Below are 19,468 nucleotides of genomic sequence, written 5' to 3'. Positions count from 1 at the left end.
TATGTGTGAAAAATAAATTGACACAGCCCGAATGGATTTCTCCCCGTCTTCTCCATTTCTGCATAAGGGGAGGGAGGGGGGGGGTGCCTATTTAATGAAGTAGCCTTGCTGTGGATGTGCTGTGTCTTGCAACATTGCTTCTGACCCAGGGCAGTGGAGAAGATGCAGAGATGACCCATCATCCAGGAGGAGCCAAGATAAGAGGGAGGGAGGGAGGTGGATGGGAGTGGAGTATATGGGGATGGAATGGGTGGGAGTGGATTTTATGCCTTTGCTTTTTGGCTACCTTCCTTGTCAGGGGGAAAGAGCTTTTGGTATATGTATGTATATAAAACCAAACAACTGATGAAAATGCCAATATATAAGCTTAAATATCCAATTATGATATGATAATTACCTAACTTGTTCATTGCATGAAGACTTCTAATAACTCCAAGAGCTGTACCATATCCAGCTGTAGCTAGGGATCCTGTATTACAGTGAGTAAGAATATTTACTTTCCCGTTAGCATTGGTTAAAATGGCATTAGCACCAAATTTACCAATGTTTTTATTGGTCTCCACGTCATCTATCAGCATTTGTTCACACCATTTTATGATTCTGGAAAAATAAAACAGAAATAAATCAAATCTATGGGAAAATATAATCAAACTGTATAGTACTATACAGCAGTATATGCATTAATTCTATGACTCTCACTTCAAGGGTCTTTTAGGTACCTATCCTTCATATCTTCCAACGTCATGCCTTCTTTTAATAACTTTGCACTAACATTCTTCAGTTCATCAGCAGCTTTCTGCATGTTAACAGCTGTTGGCCTGGCTGTGACTAAATAGGTGAGTTTATCTTCAACTGATGAGTGAAGCTGTGCTTTACTTTGAAATGAAGTAGCATTTAAGTCGGTAGCCAGAGAGAGACATCCTACGATGGCAATAGCTGGAGCACCCCGCACCTACAAGAGAATGAAATAAATTTCACTCTAATAATTTAGACACTTTTAACAACTTCATGGGACCAATGATGGACAGGTATTTGCCAGTGGTGGTCCTGCATGATGGACAGCAGAGAGAATCATCTCCAACTGCCCATCTTCAAAATTCATCAACACCCTCACCTCCAGTGGGAGGTACAGCCTGAGAAGTTTGACTTAGTCTCTGGAATGAGCCCTAGGTTTCTTCCTATCAACTTATACTATTTTCACAATTTTTTTTATCAAATATGAGCTGATGATTGATGGCAGTTGTTTCCCTCTTTTGGCTGTTAGGCGACATAGAACAGATTCATATTTACACAATAGAAAGAACTATGGAAGGGCTTGCTTGTCTTGAAATATGTATGGACCTAATGATCTTTGCTGGATGCTGTGGAGCTGTAGGTTTCCAGTGAAAAATGCTCAAGGCAACAATTATTACCAGTATTACTAATGCGTTACTGCAATGGTCAAGAGGCGGATAAACCTAGTTGAAGACTCATAGTAGTACTTCATTTGATTCTCTCTATATTTATGCATACATACATATACCAACAGCTTTTTCCCCTTACAAGGGAGGCAGCCAAAGTCAAAGGCATGAATCCACTCCCACCTATTTCATCCCCACATACTCCACTCCCATTCTACAAAAACAGCTAGTCCAGAAAAAATATTTATTGAACATATGTGAAACTTTAAATTATACAGTGTCTTTCTTTCAAGAGGGTTAAACAAATTAGCTTAATATCTATTGAGTGAAAACAAACACTAGGTGTTTATACTCACTGAGTCCAGGCTAGGTAATACTGCAAATGAGAAACCATTAATGAGAAGAAATCCTTCAATATTGGCAACATCAAAAACTGTGCAACAGGATTACAGTGCTAAAATATATACTAACTTTACTTCTCCTTTCCTTTTTCCATAAGAAAATAGATTTCAAAGGAGTAACACTTTTAGTGAAATGTAAATGCTAACATGAAAGATGATAAAGTGTCATGTATTAAGATTTGGGAAATAAAACCAAATACCCAGCAACATCATAGAAAAATACCTCCACCTCAGACCAATAACAGCTACCTGCATGTGGTAGTCCTGTAAGATGGACATCAGGAAGAATCATCTCCACTGCCCATCAAACTTTACCAACACCCACAACTTCATCTGGTGGTGCAGCCCTCAAGGACTGGCTCAGTTTTGATTCCCCAATTCTGAGAGTTTTGTTACCACCACTGGGCAGGTCCACAGGTCACTCAGGGAAGAAATATTGTGTTGTTGTCTAGGGATATTCTATGTGGTTCTGTGTAGGATGAGGTGTTCAGAGTCCTTGTGTGAGTGCAGTTTGATTGTGTGAGCAGGCCAATTCTGAGCTGGCACTGTCTTACAGCTGAATGGTGTCCTGAATGCAAACATGCTAGTGTGGTTCTTATTTCTCTTGATAGGGATTTCTCTGTGGGGATGATGTTGGGAGGGGTATTGAATTTAGTGGTCTATATGGAGCAGATTTGTAATTTGAAGGAGACAGAAAAGATGTTGGGTACAATATAAACAATTACTAATCCTCTGTTCACTCAAGAAGCAGTTGGTGCAATGCAGAATAAAATTATCAATATAAAAAAAAATGATGTAACATCAGTTCACAAACACTTCTCCATAACAAGCTTCAAACCAAGACACTAGAAAACATAAAAATAACTGAAAAGTGTACATGATAAAACTAGACACACAAGTTGCTACACTCTTCCTAAATATACAAAGAATGCTATCAAAGAACTGAAAAATTCACACAAAAGGCCCAGACATGGTATCACGCTACCATCCAAAACAACGGCTCTGTACAGGTGATCTTCGCTATACAAAACTCACTATACAAATTTTTGCTCATACAAAATCCATATTTTACTACCCCTTGTCTGCTTATACGAACTTGCTTCGAGTTTACAAATTTTCAAATTCCCTACCTGGCACACTGGTGGCGCCAGAGATGTGCAGCGGGCAGTTCCACAACATAAACAAACTTTCCCATTCCCACTATCCACTCTGCCTACAATCCACATTTTTCATCATTTTTGCATCAATTTCTTACTGTAAGTACTGTACTGTAGTATGTATTATCTTTATTGTAGTATTATTGATTAATAATTAATTTGTGAGGGTACAGGGTAACCTGTTGTCTGTGAATCATGTAGACGTGAGAAAACTAATGCGGGATCGCTGTTCAGTTAGAATTATGCTTGATAAAACCAATACGTATAAGGTTCCTTGCCAGTGGAAAAATCATGAAAATCTTGGTAATGACAATTTTTTAGTTTTATTGTTTTTAATACGTACTATTCCGAATATGCAAAATCTGAATATGGTGTCCATTTTTCTCTGTCTTTTTCTAAATTTATGCTTCTCTGGTGTATACATGCGCACCTTGCCATCACCAGTGAACACCTGTAAGTTTTATTTCCATTTTATTGTTCGCCAGATAAACCTAACCTACCCCCCTAACCACTCATCACCCCTAAGGCCACTCATTCCATAAGGCTTGTGTGATTTTCACATTGATTGTGAATAATGTTGGACATTATTTAATGTTTTTGCTTTGCAGGTACTGCTAGATATGCCTAGAAAACGTCCAGCTCCAGGGTCAAATGTCCCCAAACCCAAGAAGTCACGGTGCAGAATGACCTTAAGAGATGAAGCTGGACATGATTAAGAGGCATGAGAAGAGAGAGGGGAGCAGTTCCATTACCTATGCCTTGAACCTTGTTCCAAGCAGTGTCCCCATTGTTCTTAAAAATGCAGTGGCTAAAGATCTTCATACTGCATTCAAGTTGATTGATGAGGGACTCCAAGTTTTCAAGGACAAAGACCCAAATCCAGCCCGGAGTGAGACAGTTTGCAACAATGTTTTAAGGGAACTCAAAATCTATCACACCTTGCATGAAGAAAAGAAAAGAAGAGCCAAGCAATCAACCATAACTAGGTTCTTTACAGCCCTTCCAAAGTCACCAACACCCACTCCTTCCACACTAGGGCCATCCACTTCTTCCATGCCAGAGTCTTCCACTCCTTTCATGCCAGGGCCATCCACTTCTTCCATTTCAAGTCCTTCCACTTCCAAGTCAAGGCCATCTAGTTTTGCAAAACCAAGTCCTTCCACTTCCAAGTCAAAATCATCAGAAGCTACTGCACCAATCACCATCAACTCAGTCAAAGTCCTCCAAGAGTCTTAATCTGCTACACAAAGTCCAGCCACTTCCCATTCCCATCAACTAAACTCTTAAAATGTTAGGAATAAAATTAAACACAGTATATGTACAAGTGCTTTTTCATAGCCTCTATGCATGCTACTGAAAAATCTTATGTCTGGGAACATAACCCCTATTTTTGTATTGCTTTAGTTATTCACTATGAAAGGGTTTTTAGTAACCTAACCCTTTTGTATAGCAGGGATCACCTGTATCAATAAAAACCCTAACAGACATGTTCAATTAGTACTGGTCACACAATGGCACACCAACAATCTGGAGGGAAAAAAAAAAAAAAAAAAAAAACTGATCCTGAAACTAAAAAAATTGCCAGAAACCCCAGCAACTTAGATACCTATTTCCCTCCTCTCCACCATATCTAAATTGATGGAAAGATTGATCTTAGAAAAAATTAAAGCACACATGCTTACTTTACTAAATCAACATGGATTCAGATGACCGTACCACCAACACTGCTCACAAAGCCCACCTTACATATAGCACCTGATAATGGTAATGGTGGCAAATGGCATCAATTTACACATACATACATATAACAAAGGCCTTTTCCCTCTTAACCCCTTCGTTACCGACCCGTCATCCTTACGTAAACAAACGTTTCAAACCGTCCCACGAATGGCTGGAGCCTTATGTTTGTAAACACAGACACTTGCCACCACGTGGGTAGAAATAACCCAGAAACCGAGGCCTTGAGAGCCCTCAATACACACAGCTTATAACTGTGACACGTGCGTGTCACGGGGAGCACGCTCGGTTCCTGGCGGGTGCACTCAGCTGTAACACACAGGCGTCACAAAACACACATCCGGTACTCAAGGGGTTAAAACTGACGTGGCAGAGTCAATGCATACATCCACCCACCCATCAAAAAACCTATTTGATGTTCCTTCCATTGCAGCTCCTTTTCGATGAAGAACTATCCCTGTTCCTTGCCCACTACATGGGTCAGAGGCAATGCAGCAAGGAACAGCACTTCCACAACAGGGCCCAACAGCCAAAGCTAGTTTAACCCACTGCTTCTTACATGGTGCCCCCTACTCCACATCTATTCAAGAATTATATAGAAATACAGGGACTCAGAAATCTAGACTATTCTTAGCAGTTAACCTCTTGAATACAATGATGCCTATGTATGTGTCATGAGCTGTGAGTGGGATATACAAGGATGCTGGTATCAGCTTCCTGATTATATTTTGTAGCTGAGTGACCCCTATATTCTGTGAACAGGCTTATCACATTTTCTGTGATGTCATATTTATTCAGGGTGAAAAAGAACAAGTATAACAGCAGTAACCTTATATTTTGTAATGCATCATTGTACATAGAGCAACCTGATGTGCGTGTGAATATTCAACTCATATTGAAGAGTTTAAGACATCTTTCTTGTACTCTCTTAAGGGGATGTTGCTTTGGCACAAAGTCATTTCCTCACCTAATGATGTATGTTACATGCAGGCTTGGGTCCAGGTACATGTAATTGTATTTGTACTCATACTTAACCACTTCAGTACGAGTCAAATTCTTGCACACAGCATTGGTTGCCATTAGAAATTATTTTCAAGAAATCCATCATATCCGGAGATGTCCCAAGAGAATGGAAGCTAGCTAACGTTACTCCCATATTAAAAAAAGGTGACAAAAAGAAACCAAATAACTATAGGCCTATAAGTTTGACTTCGATCGTAGGAAAAATAATGGAAACTATCATCAGAGATGATATCGAACATCATTTAGAAAGTAACCGTTTGATAAATGATAGCCAGCATGGTTTCAGACGGAAACGTTCTTGCGTGACTAACTTACTCGAATTCTACAACACAGTTATCTCCAATTATGACAAAAGAAACAATATAGATTTAATATATCTAGACTTTGCAAAAGCTTTTGATACCGTCCCACACGAAAGACTACTTACTAAATTAGCTTTGCATGGAATAAGTGGTAGCCTATTAGGTTGGACTAGTAATTGGTTGAAAGGTCGAAAACAGAGAGTTGTTCTAAATGGAAAAACTTCTGGATGGAAAAGTGTTGCAAGTGGAGTTCCTCAGGGTTCCGTTCTTGGGCCACTTCTATTCATAGTATATATAAATGATATAGACCATGGACTAAAATCTGCTGTTTCCAAATTTGCTGATGATACAAAACTATGCGGAGTGGCAAATGATCACTCAAACCAATTAGATATTCAAGAAGATTTAGATCAATTACAGCAATGGTCTGAAAAGTGGCTAATGAAATTTAACACAAGTAAATGCAAGGTAATGCACATAGGTAAAAATAACAGTAAGTACGATTACAAGTTATTTGGAAATTCGTTAACAAAAGTGGATAGTGAAAAAGATCTCGGCGTAATTATCAGTAACGACCTCAAATCATCCAAGCAGTGTATTTCAGCCTCTGAGAAAGCAAATAAGATTCTGGGATTGATTGCGCGATCTTTTGATTTCAAAAGTCCATCACTCATTAACAAGCTATATAAATCGTTAGTTCGTCCACATTTGGAGTATGCTGTTTCCGTATGGTCACCGAATCTCGTTAAAGACATTGACAGACTGGAAAAAGTACAACGGCGAGCCACAAAACTGATTCCAAATATCAAAAATAAATCATACGAAAATCGACTTAAGCACATGAATCTGTTTTCCCTAAAAAAGCGTAGACTCAGAGGTGACTTGATACAGGTCTTTAAGATTTTAAAGGGAATTGACAACATCAAAAGTGACCAAATTTTCACATTGAATGAGAATCAGACAAGAAACAATGGTCTCAAACTGTCCGGAAATAGATTCAATTTGGAAGTAGGTAGAAACAACTTTGCCAACCGTGTAGTTAATGAATGGAATAAACTTCCTGCACAGGTAGTGCAATGTAGTTCAGTTCGAAGCTTTAAGAATCATTTAGATAAATACCTAAGTAAGATGCTGTAATGATTATAATTTATGTTATATTATTTGTTTTTGTTTTGTTATAATTTGTCTGTCTGATTTTCATTTATCATTAGTTATATGTCAATTTATAATCATTTACTATTTACCTTTTTGTTTGTTATTCAACTATACCTATGCATTTATTTATGTATTTTATTTGTTATTTTTACATTATTATAGTTTTAATTTATTATTAATATGATTTTTTTTTTTTTTTTTTTTTTTTTTTTGCATCCGACCTAGATATGGATCAAAAGGTCTCCTGTCGGCATGCTCCGCCTTTGTAATCCTTCATCACACTACTCGCATTATAAAATATAAAGTCACTCCTGTATTACTTGTTCTCCTTTACTCTGAGTAATAATAAACACAGAAAACATGATCAAACCAGTTCACAGAATCTGGGGGTAACTCATGTACAACTAAAAAAATATATATAATCATGACACCAACACAAGCATCCTCGTATACTCACTCGCACCTCATGATGCCTACGTAGGCATCATCATGTACTTGTTCTTGGGTTTCAAATTTCCTTAGTAGTCATACTCGTATACTTAACCTTGGACTCCAAGTGCACAACAACTTTATGAGTACTACTATAAAGTGAGAAAAAAATTATATATATATAAAAAAATAAATCAACAAAAGTAAAGAGTAGTGTTTAATGACCGTCAGTGGAGGTGTCTTACTTACCAAAGCCAGGTATAAAAAAAGTTGTTTGGGTTTATGTTTTCATCTACTTTTCCCTCAGAGTCACATAGTGGGGAACAAATACCAAGTAAGTATTAGTAATGTCATCAACATGAAGATATAAATGTATCTTAATCAACCTTGCCAATCTGATGACAGTGATGTTATGGCATACTGGAAAGGGCATAAACATATATAGCCACATACTGCAAAAGTATATGGATTTCAATCCCCAACTGTCTGATGAGGAGTGGAAAGCCCCCCTGGGGAGTAAACATGTAAGAATGCCAACAGGCTTGGCTGCCCTAATATATTCTTCCAATATGAATGATTGTGTAACACAGTAGCTGCTAACCAAGTGAGTTGACCATTATAATGTTTATTTATTAGTAAAGGATGATCTTTACAGCAGCCATTTTTAATAAATTCCCACAACTTACAAACATTCCAATATTGGATTTGCTCTACTTCATGGTATTCAATAATGTTCACAACCATTTTATATGATGCATGATGGGGAGTGGCTAAGGGATTGGGGGGGGGGGGTTTAGGGAGTGGTTACTTGTGAATATTTTGACACAACCCGAAGTGGTTTCTCCCCATCCTCAATGTTTCTGCATGAGGGGACGGAGAGGGAGTCTCGCTGATTAAATGAAGTGGCCTTGCTGTGGATGTGCTGTGTCTTGTTGCATTGCTTCTGACCCAAGGTGATAGGTGAGATGCAGGGATGACCTGTCATCCAGAAGGAGCTAAGATGAAAGGGAGGGAAGAGTGGTGAATGGGAATGGAATGGGCGAGGATGAAATGGGTTGAAGTGGAATTATACCTTTTCTTTTTACTTTAGCTACCTACCTCCCTTGTTATTATCTTGTAAAGGGAAAAAAGTTAAAATCCCTTGGTATATGCAAAACCATTTTATATTTATTGATTATTCTCATACAGTGATACACTGAAAGCAGAAGCTCATTTCAGTGATTAAAGGTAATTCCGTGTCGACATATGCTTAATAATTAAATACCAAGTACTGCATTTATAATTTTCACTTCACATTCCTAATGCCATAGTCCCGCCTTGCAACATTATTTGCACTCCTATCCCTCTCGTGTACATGGCAAAAGAAATTACCAACAACCTACGGCTATGATCACAAATAATTTAAATTCAAAAATTGCCTTGGTTTCAACATGCAAGGGCGTGGTGGCAATTTATTTTGTCGTGTTTAGTACGGGAAAGATGAGGGACAAAACTGGGTTGCCATAAGATAAAGGAATGCCTTTGAATTTACTACTAAGGAAACAACGCCAACCTGCATTTTATTTATGGCATCCCATCCTTCTTTAACTGAGCTGATAGTAATGTACTTCGTTGTAATTGGTAGCACAAGTTGGTCAAGGATGTCCAATCTTCTTTGCCTCCACTGTATCGCTTCGAGACCCATTTTAATTGGTGAATCTATTAGGGACTTCACAATTTTGTTGCAGGAAGTTTGCAGGAGTATAAGGTAAATGAATACAGAGTTTGTACGACGATGATAATAGATAAACTAAAGACGGCAATGATAATAGATAAACTAAAGACAATCAAACTCCTTTCACGCTCCAGCCACGGCAAGTATGAGCATTTCGTAGAATCGTAGGGTATAATCAGCACTTGTATTCTTATGAACCATAACGCACCCTGAAGGTGGAGTTATAGGAGCTGGTATTAGCGAGATGAATGTAGCAGAACGGTGGGATATTAGTTAAAATATTGGGTATTAGTCTTCAGTTATAATATACTGTTGATAGACTGACTCGTAATGAATAGTGATGTCACTAAAGTCATATCAATTTTGGCACTCCTCAACACAGAGGATTCCGAGCAAGTGAGAATTATTGACAGCGATTAGGGTTTTGACTCCTGCTTAGTTGCGAGGCATAAGTGAAACTCCATGATTAATTATCACATTGACAAAAGTCAATGAAGTGAAAACATTATGAAGTAAATTTAAAGACTGGCCATTGCTATATAGTATATTGGTCTGTTTTTATGAAACTTGAAGATCATTCTGTTGATATGTATCCCATTTAACGATTAGTATTTAATTCTCATACATTACATAATCGATTTATTTCTATTAAATCTAGCATTCAGATAATGTTGTTTTCATGTGGACTGCTCTATTATGCAAATGCCAAATTATACAAAGAAATATTCAAACACTATTTAGTGTAGTTCACGTAAACATTACTCTAATAAATATTTTTCTTTATTACATATACAATACAAGACCTACTTATTTGAATATTGAATTATTTGGTTTTAGTGATTGGACATTGTTGTCAAATTTTCACATACGACAGTTTCATTGTCTTAAGTTGTCAAGTAGATCGTAAACAAGCCACTCGCGTCGCTGGGGGTAGGTAGAGCTATTTCTTATTTCTACCCCAGTCTGAGTTTATTTAAGTCACTAGTAGGTATTTTGCAGTAAGGAACAGATTGTGACACTAATATCTAACATTTCAACAACCTTTCCAGGCTAATTGCCATCAGTTCTTGCGCATGTAGGCGAGTATCGTTTGGTTTACTGTTTGCTGTCCTCCAAAATCATTACAATGAATGTTTTATAGATATTCAATGTATCACGTTATTGATATAATTTGATGTTTGTAGGGTTCATTGTAAATCACATTACCATAGGTAGGTATAAGTATGTAAACATGTAGATCCCATATTACTTTTCAATGGAGGAAAACAAACTATAGTATGGTCTTGAGTTGAGTGTGTGTTCCAGATCCTTAATAATTTAGAAATGTGCCTCCGAGGAAGTATATTTTGAACAAAGGAACTATGTTCTTGGTATACACACTTGAGATAATTGTATACTGTAAGCTAGTGTAATTTCTTGCAAGGAGCACACCATTGGTAAAGTTGTGAAAGTAATAGGAACGACAGGTGAATTGTATTGTGAGGTAATCAAATGTGTGCTTACATGTGAACCATTACCAAGTCTATTGGAAAAAAAAAGAGTGGAAATAATGTGGTTAGTACAAATGTAAGGAACTATTTGGTAATGGATTAATTCAGTCATGACTATTCTGAAATAGTTACAGTAGTCTCCAAAAATACTTATAACTTAATTACATTTATGGGGTTGGTCACTACATGTAAAATATATTTTTCATATAAAGATAATTTAGTTATGCATGCAATAAAGCTCTTGCCACTTGAAAGTAATGTCAAATGTCAGTATAGTATTTAGGAAAAAGTATATAAAACAGCAGTAGTGGGGAGGGGAAAATTTTAGAATAAAAAAGAATATTTTTATTGATTAAAAAGAATTGTAATGGGGAACCTGTCTATAATCCCCCTTTTACCGAATATATAGACAAGTAACGAGTGAAACGTCATACTAATAAAGGCTTCATCCTCACAGTGTTTATTTCCATAGACCAGAAACCCAGCCTACCTTACTGAGGCAGGTGGTTATTAACTAACCTAATCTAGTATGGTTGATATAAGCTAATATGACTGTCCAACCTAACCTTAAGGTGAATAGAGAGATAGTAGTGACTTGTCGCCCTTCTCTAATCCTGTCTCATTGGCAGGAGTCCAGAATGAGAAAAATAATTAATGGCATACATGTAATGGGAAAAAAAGGAATGATATAACAAGCTTCAAACATCCTCACATTATCTATGGATGAATGTATAATTTTTTTTTTTTTTTTTTTTTTTTTTTTTTTTTTTTTTAAGATTATTCACCAATGAAGAGAAATTGATATACTTCTAAAATATGTAGACATTTAAAATGTTGTAACTAATATTAACCTGTTTTGGTGAAAATGAAATAATGAACTGTCAGCTAGAGTGCATTGACAGGATATGGCTTAGATGCTAGTCTCCAGTCATCAAAAAACAGGTTAATTCTTTACATTCATAGTGGCATTTTCGATTAGTTGAAAAATGTTTGAATCCCTCATCACGATTTCGCATTTTTATTGATAAGCCTCATGAAAGCATTCATTTAATCAACCAAAAAATGATTGTCAGGTGATTTCTATTTCTTCTTTAAGTAACTTATGGGCCCATCTAGTGGTGGTTTTCAATGACCTTTATATTTGCACATTCACAGTTTTTCACAGATTGTTTTATGAAGTCATTGTCTACAGGAATTTCTATGTACCTGTCTTCTCTCTAGGAAAAAATGTGTTCCATCACAATGTTTTTCGTAAGTGTTGATGGCATAAAATAAGTTTGTAATTCCTCAAAGTACCTGCAACCCTCAGTTGTGTGTAATATTTGATGACTGTCATTGGTTATTGTTACCATTTTGCTGTTACTAGTCTTTTTGTTTCAAATTTCAAATAGTATTTTCAGATTGTTCTGCACTTTCATGTAGTAAGACTGAATTACATACATACATATACCAAGGCTTTTTCCTCCTTACAAGGGAGGTAGCCAAAAAGAAAATGGCATAACATCATTCCCACCCATTCCATCCCTAAATACACTCCACTCCCCTCCACCCTCCCTCATATCTTAGCACCACCTGGATGATGGGTCATCCCTGCACCTTGTCCACTGCCCTGGGTCAGAGGCAGTGTTGCAAGACTGAATTATTAACTGAAACACATATAGCAATATTAATGTTTCACACAATTGAGGGAAATGAGTTTTGATCCCCTTGTTGAATTAATTCAATTTGGATTAAAATGATACCTACACAGAATCAGATTGAAAAGAGACTACTTGCCTCAGCTGTAACCACTACACAGAGCACCTTGTACTAAACTGTTCTGATGTCTATCTAGACAGCAACTTAGAAACTCTTCAGAATGACATATTAGCTGAACCAGTGGCTCTAGCTAGTTTCTTGAGAGTTAGAGAAGTCAGGATTTCATTTCATGTATAAATTGGAATTTTGGGCTCGTTGTATCTCAGTTTTATATTCCCTGTAAAAAAAAAAATTATTTGCTCGTTTCTCAAGTGTTGTGCTTTTTTCATTGCAGGAAAGGGGCAGTAAATATTCAAGCAATTCTTCAGTTATGCAAGGGATAATACAATATCAATACTAAAAGTGAAAGACTGAAAACTATTGCGAGTGAGAAAGAAATATTACATTAAGCCAGAATCTGGGTGTAAACCATAAGATAGTAACCTTTTTAAGGTTTAAGTACTTTTTAGCCGGAAAAATGACGTCAACAGAACAAAGTGCGGTGAACAAAAACTGGGAACTTTCCCTCTATGAACTTCACCGAACTCCACAAGAAGCCATCACAGACAACACAGAAATTGCAGTCTCTCCAAGGTCACTGCATTCAGAACTGATGTGTCCCATCTGTTTAGACATGCTCAAAAACACCATGACCACCAAGGAATGCCTTCACAGATTTTGTCATGTAAGTGGAATTCAATTCTTCATGTGCATACAATTTTATATGATTAGATGTGTATTCAGTATCCTCAGTTATTGGCATCTGCCCCACTGCTGGAACAGGGGTTACTTGACATAAAAGAAAAACAAAATAAACAAATAAATTAAATAAATTTAAGAGGATGGAATGAGATTTAAAATTACTTGTCTTCCAACTTTGTATTTCCATGTATCCTCCCTTTCAGTATGACTCATATTCTCATGCACAGTATCGGCTGCCATATGTAATTTGCATCACACTACTCACATTATGAAATCTGCTGTATTACTCGCTCTCTTTTACTCTTGAGTAATAATAAACATAGAAAACATGATCAAACCAGTTCTCAGAATCCGGGGGTAACTCATTTACTACAAAAGATATATATATAATCAAGATGCCGACATCCTCATGTATAACCACTTGTGCCTCATGACATCCATGTAGGCATCATTGAACTGAAGTGGTTAATTTAATTTTCACAAATTTTTTATTTATTTATTTATCTATTTATTTTTTTAACTGTAAGACACTGATTTATTTGTTATTTTCAGGACTGTATCATCACAGCTCTACGGTCAGGAAACAAAGAATGCCCAACATGCCGGAAAAAACTGGTCTCAAAAAGATCCCTAAGACCTGACCCCAACTTTGACACACTCATCTCCAAAATATACCCGAGCAGAGATGAATATGAACAACACCAGGAGCGAGTTTTTCAGAAACTAAACAAGAATCACAATCATGCTTCACTCATTACTTCCATCGAAGAAGGCATGAAACTCCAGACACAGAGTAGACAGAAAAACCGAAAGAACATGCAAGAAGAAGGAACTACTCCGACTCCCTCCGCTCCATCCACACCCACACCAAGTGAACCTAACACACCCACGGCCACATCCACCACAAACCCGGCAGTGGGCCCCAAAATTAAAAAGCAGAGAACGACAACGGCAACCTCAGAAAATGAATCTGGTGCTGGGTCAAGTGCAGAGGGGAATGCGGGCGATGACGGGGAGGGTCCCAGTGAACCGGGTGTGAGTGAAATAGAGTTGGTGTTCAGACCACATCCACTAGAAATGAACGAAGAAAATGAACTTATCAGAGAACTCAAGGACTCTTCCATCAGATATATTAAGACAACAGCTAATGCAACAGGTTTGTACTGTAGATTTTGTTAATATTTCGTAGGAACACTTCACTCAAGATTTCCTCGTCACTTCCATCCTTCCTTCTTATCTTTCCTCTCCTTCCATATCTTTTTAACCTTTGCCTCCCTTCCCATATCTCTCTTTCCCCCTCTCTCCTTTTCTTTCTTTTCCTTCTTCTCTTTCTCTTTTCCCCTCTTTCCTTCTCTCTCCTTCTCTTTTTCTTTTCCCCTTCTTCTCTTTCTCTTTTCCCCTGTTTCCTTATCTCTCTCTCTTTCCCCATCTCTCCTTCTCTTCCTTTAACTCTCTCTCCTCTCTCTCTCTTTAATCCTCTCTCATCTCCCTCTTTCCACATCTCTCCTTTGTACTTCTTTCCCTCTTTCTCCTTCTCTATCTCTCTCTCTCTCTCTCTCTCTCTCTCTCTCTCTCTCTCTCTCATATTACATCTCATTTAATAAGAACCAATGTTGTATTTTTATATTTAGAAAAAGCATGTGACAGCCTGGAAATGACAGGTCCTGCAGAAGCTTTACCTCATAGGATTTCAGGAAGCTATCCCCACTTTCATATCTCAATTCTTAACCCTACTCTTACTCTGTTGGTTGTCAGGCCAGATGGCCCTTCACTGCTTTCACTATGCCTCTCCAGATGGTTCTATCCTCAACCAATTCTTTCCAGTCCTCTCTTGGTGCCACCCTTTCCATGTCCTTCCTTACTCCATCCATCCATCTATCTGTACCTGGGTCTCCCTAATGGTCATCTGCCCTCTACTCCTCCTTCCATCACCTTTGTTGGTAGTCTGTCTGCCTCCATTAGGTTGCAGTGCCCAGCCAACCCTTGCTCTTTTTCCCCGTACTTCATCCTGAATGTATGGTTGTCCGGTCTGATCTCTTAACATTGTAATAAAACCAACAGTCCTGTACGGATGCGAGACATGGACACTGACAAAAGAAAGGGAGAAGAGACTGGAAATTTTTTAAAACAATATCTTGAGAAGAATCCTTGGCCCAGTATATGACAGTTCTTAACCCTAACCCATAAAACATTTTGAGTATGCATAGGAATGTTTCAGCATGGAGTCCCCCAAGAGTGTTCTCAGCATTTTTCTTTTCATCATAATAATTGATGAAAAAAGTACAAAAGGAGCAGAAGACCATGAATTTCATTTCTCCACTTCATCTATCAGTCACCATACAATTCTGTAGATGATGTTGCCACAAAGATACTCCAATACAGCTAGGAAACACCACCTTCCCTGTGGTAGAGCAGACCCAATTTCTGGACCTTGTTCTTTACAGTAGACTCAACTGGATTCCCGCCTTCAACATGTAAAAGCATCCTGCATTTCAGCTTGTGATTTTCTAAAACTAGTATCCCATACATATTGGTGAGCAGACAGCTCTGGAACTTAAACTAGGTCCTCAGACAAAGAACTCAAATAGGTCATACCTACTCCTCTACACCCACAGCCCTTCAAATAGTGGAACCTCTACAGTCCTTTAAGACTTGCAGCCACACTTTCCTGTTGTACATGTTATCACCTTACTTTTGCCCAAATTTACTTTTAGCTTTCTCCCCTTGTACCCCCTCAAACTGCCACTAGCTGCCTCAGACCTTCCTCTGACTGAGCCCCAAGCACAGTGTCATTTACAGGAACTGGCTCCCCTTCAACTTTGTCTTACCATCTTCATCTTCTCTTACTTCTGTAAATTCTTTTATTCTCTTGCTGGTTTGCTATAGCATTTCCACGGTGGTAGCTTGGAGTGCCTGGATGAGAGCTGTAGCAGCATCTCTGGTTGGGAGTACATCCTAGTGGCTGGTTCACTGCATTGATGACAGTTCTCCATTTTTTTTTTCTGCCTTTCTCTTGCACTGTTTGTTGATAAAGTATGGGAATTTCAGTTTTGTAAACACCTGTTGAATGTATTGGCATTCTTCAATATTTGTGAATAGCCCTCTGAATTCCATAACTTGATGCACAATATGGACAACATCCTTGTAGTCATACCTAAGTGATTCAACCTCCAGGAACTTAAGAAATAATTCATTGGCATGGAAATTGACAACTCATTTCTATTCCTGGACACTCCTCATCAATTAGAGTAACCAACTGAAGTTGAAAGTGTATATGAGAGCTGCTTGTAAAGATGATTTGTTACATTTCTATTTCCACCCTGATTTAAATATCAAGAGGTGTATTGCTAGGTTCCTTTCTCCAAGTAGTCAGGCTTTTCAGTAGTCTCATATTAGAGTTTTTACTCTTCATCTCCCTACTTGAAAAATCTTTGGCAAGCAAAACATTGAACATTCAAGAAAGGTTTCTGCCAATCCTGGGTAGCATTTAGAATCATCCAAACCTGCACCACCTACAGTAAAAGTGCACTTTCATCTAGCAAGCCTGCACTGTGTACAGGGCTTTTCCACCAGCTCTCTTTGTTCATCCTTACCATTCACCAATATTTCATTGCTATAACATCCAAGTATCTAACAAACTCTTCTACTGCTAGTTTAGCCAAGAAAAGCAGGAAAACCTGTACCACCCAACAGAAGATTGAAGCATTGTGATTGTGGAGGAAGCATGACCTGCATTTTCCTGAAAGCACATTCCATACATACATACATATACCAGAGGCTTTTTCCCCCTTACATGGGGGGTAGCCAAAAAGAAAAAGGCATAGAAATCACTCCCACCCATTTCATTTCCCATATATTCCACTCCCCTCCACCCTCCTCCCTCCCTCCTATCTTGGCACCTCCTGGATGACGGGTCATCCCTCCATCCTGTCCACTGCCCTGGGTCAGAAGCAATGTCACAAGACACAGCAAGGCCACTTCATAAATTTGGCGACCCCCCCTCCCCGTCCCCTCATGCAGAAAAGGAGAAGATGGGGAGAAATCCCTTCGTGCTGTGTCAAATTTTTTCTCATACATACTTCCTCACCCCCCATCCCCCACCCACTCCCCCTCATGCATCACATCCTCACCTATACACAACCCTTCTCCATTCACCCCTATCTTCTGTCCTCTCCCGTCTTTCCTCTACAGACATTCCTCTCTTTTGTAAAGCCCCTTTCACCCCATCCATCTATCTCATCCTAGGATGCCCCCTCATATTCACTCCTTCCACCTCTGCCTTCCACACTTCTTTTACTAATCTTTCTTCACTCATTCTTTCCATGTGTCCAAACCATCCTAATACTCTTTCATCAACTCTATCTCCCAGCTCCCTTTCCACCCCTGTTCTCCTCACCTCCTCATTTCTCACTCTATCTAGCCTAGTAACCCCTATCATACTTCTCAGACATTTCATCTCAAACACATTCAAACTCCTCTCTTCCTCTCTCATGTTCCATACCATCAAGAATAATTCTGACAAGATCCATGCCAGTGAATGGCCTTCAATCAGTGTATCCTTGCTCAGGCTCCAGCATTTAAAGAGGTAGACAAGTCTGGATGACAAATGCTAGGAGGACCATGAGTGTTTGTGTTTCCTCTATCTATCTATCTATATATATATATATATATATATATATATATATATATATATATTGTAAATAAAAACCTATATTGTACATGAAACAAATGGTGTGTGTATATATCGTTATTCAACTCACCCATGCATGAATAATAGGTTGACTTTTCTTGAGTCCTGGAACTTTAACCCCCCCTCCCATTACCATTGTTTCTTATGGGAAAAATGTATTTGAATTATGTGATTTTGAGATGCATGGCATATTCAGGAAAATAACCTTTAACTTGAGTCATAGTCAAAACATGCCATAACTTGTGACTGGGAGAAAATACTGAAAAAGGAATATTTGTTGAAGACCAAACTCATGTCATTGTTGTCTTCTCTATTCTTTTTCTGAAGCATGTTCCACTGGGCAAACTGAAAATCAGTGTTGCTAAGTAGCATGTTTCACCTAATTCTTTAGGCACTTTGAAGCAAATGTCATCTACGGTGGAATGAGTACTGATGGATTGGAAGGGAGGGATTTATTCCATAGATTGGATATGGACTGGTATGTTGTCTGGGGCTTCAAAAGAATAACATGGGTTCAAGAGGGATGCAGGATGGTATGAATTTTATATTTATATTTTGGGATGCATATGTAAATAATTGTTCTATATTTTGCTTTGTCTACTTTGTTTCAGTTGATCACCTCTCCAAATACCTTGCCATGCGTCTAACCTTGGCGAACAGAACTGGTGAACTGGAAACCGAATTACCTTCTTCTTTGAACAATTTCTGCATCTACATTTCTCCAACCCCTGGACAGTATGTCGGACTTGGGGGTTCCATAACTTTAGAACAAGTCAACGAAAAGTACTGGAGAGTAAACAAGCCAATGGAAATGTTTTATTCTTGGAAAAAAAACTAGATTAGTTGGGGGGAGGGTATTTTTCTAGAGAAGGGAGTCAGAAATTATTTTTCAATATAAAAATTTATGCAAAGATTGAAGGAAGCCAATAGCTGGTACCAGGTCCCCCCCATGCACACAGAGACACATTGCATTGGAACAGTTTTTAGAAGCAAAGGTTGTTATCATATGGGTATGTGCTGCTGCCCTGTTTTGGAAATGTAATTCCTTAGCTCTAGAATAGACCTGACTACTAATGGTTGTTTGGGTATGGTGGTACAGGGTTGGACACAACAGCAAGAGACACATATGTGGCGGCACAAGTTGATTGAAGTGAGGATTTGACCTTGCTTGGAGCAGGTAAGTTGGATACAGCTGCAGGGTGGGGCAGCAATCAGGGTTATTAGATTGACTTGATTTTTTGCCGTTTTTACCTGTTCCATTACTGCAACTTGCTGTAAGGTTATCTGAATGTATAATGTACATTTATTTCCTTTTGCTTTTTCATACTGTTGGCTGCTGGTGGGGTCCATGGCAGAGAAATATTTTTCATTCACCACTTCATCTTGGTTTTTGTTGATGTTTGAACAGTTTTCTTTTCTTTTTTACTATTTTGGTAAAGCCATGTACCAAGCACCATTCATGGCACAATGGGAGATTCTATGTACATTGTATGATGTAGAAATAGAAACTCAATAAATGTTTTGAATGCTT

General features: G+C 38.2%; 3 protein-coding genes across 5 annotated transcripts in view; 2 read left to right on the top strand and 1 right to left on the bottom strand.

Moving 5' to 3' along the window:
* The window catches only part of LOC143027143 (uncharacterized), a 20,444-nt gene extending 16,749 nt beyond the window's left edge, over positions 1–3,695 (top strand). The window contains exon 3 of the mRNA XM_076188202.1: positions 3,567–3,695. Coding sequence (XP_076044317.1) covers positions 3,567–3,576 — 10 coding nt within the window. The 3' untranslated portion in view covers positions 3,577–3,695. The remainder of the gene's footprint in view (positions 1–3,566) is intronic.
* Positions 1–9,393, bottom strand: part of LOC143027141 (methylthioribose-1-phosphate isomerase) — a 21,614-nt gene extending 12,221 nt beyond the window's left edge. Inside the window, exons 1-3 of the mRNA XM_076188197.1 lie at positions 9,157–9,393; positions 720–952; positions 398–600 (exon numbers count right to left, since the gene is read on the bottom strand). Of these exons, the coding sequence (XP_076044312.1) occupies positions 398–600; positions 720–952; positions 9,157–9,288 (568 nt within the window). The 5' untranslated portion in view covers positions 9,289–9,393. The remainder of the gene's footprint in view (positions 1–397; positions 601–719; positions 953–9,156) is intronic.
* Positions 9,328–19,468, top strand: Sce (E3 ubiquitin-protein ligase Sce). Of its 3 annotated transcripts, none has more exons than XM_076188200.1 (4): positions 9,328–9,351; positions 12,841–13,230; positions 13,800–14,403; positions 18,549–19,468. In XM_076188200.1, the coding sequence occupies exons 2-4, from the start codon at positions 13,024–13,026 to the stop codon at positions 18,773–18,775; spliced, it is 1,038 nt and encodes a 345-aa protein (XP_076044315.1). In that variant the 5' UTR covers positions 9,328–9,351; positions 12,841–13,023; the 3' UTR covers positions 18,776–19,468. The 3 variants fall into 3 exon arrangements, with proteins under 3 accessions (XP_076044315.1, XP_076044313.1, XP_076044314.1); XM_076188198.1 differs by lacking the exon at positions 9,328–9,351 and adding an exon at positions 10,108–10,248; XM_076188199.1 differs by lacking the exon at positions 9,328–9,351 and adding an exon at positions 10,374–10,397.

The sequence above is a fragment of the Oratosquilla oratoria genome, chromosome 7, assembly GCF_046742065.1.
Source record: "Oratosquilla oratoria isolate Oo_2021 chromosome 7, ASM4674206v1, whole genome shotgun sequence".
Lineage (NCBI taxonomy): Eukaryota > Metazoa > Arthropoda > Malacostraca > Stomatopoda > Squillidae > Oratosquilla > Oratosquilla oratoria.
The sequence above is the reverse complement of the archived record's forward strand: the minus strand, read 5'-3'. Positions and strand labels throughout refer to the sequence as shown.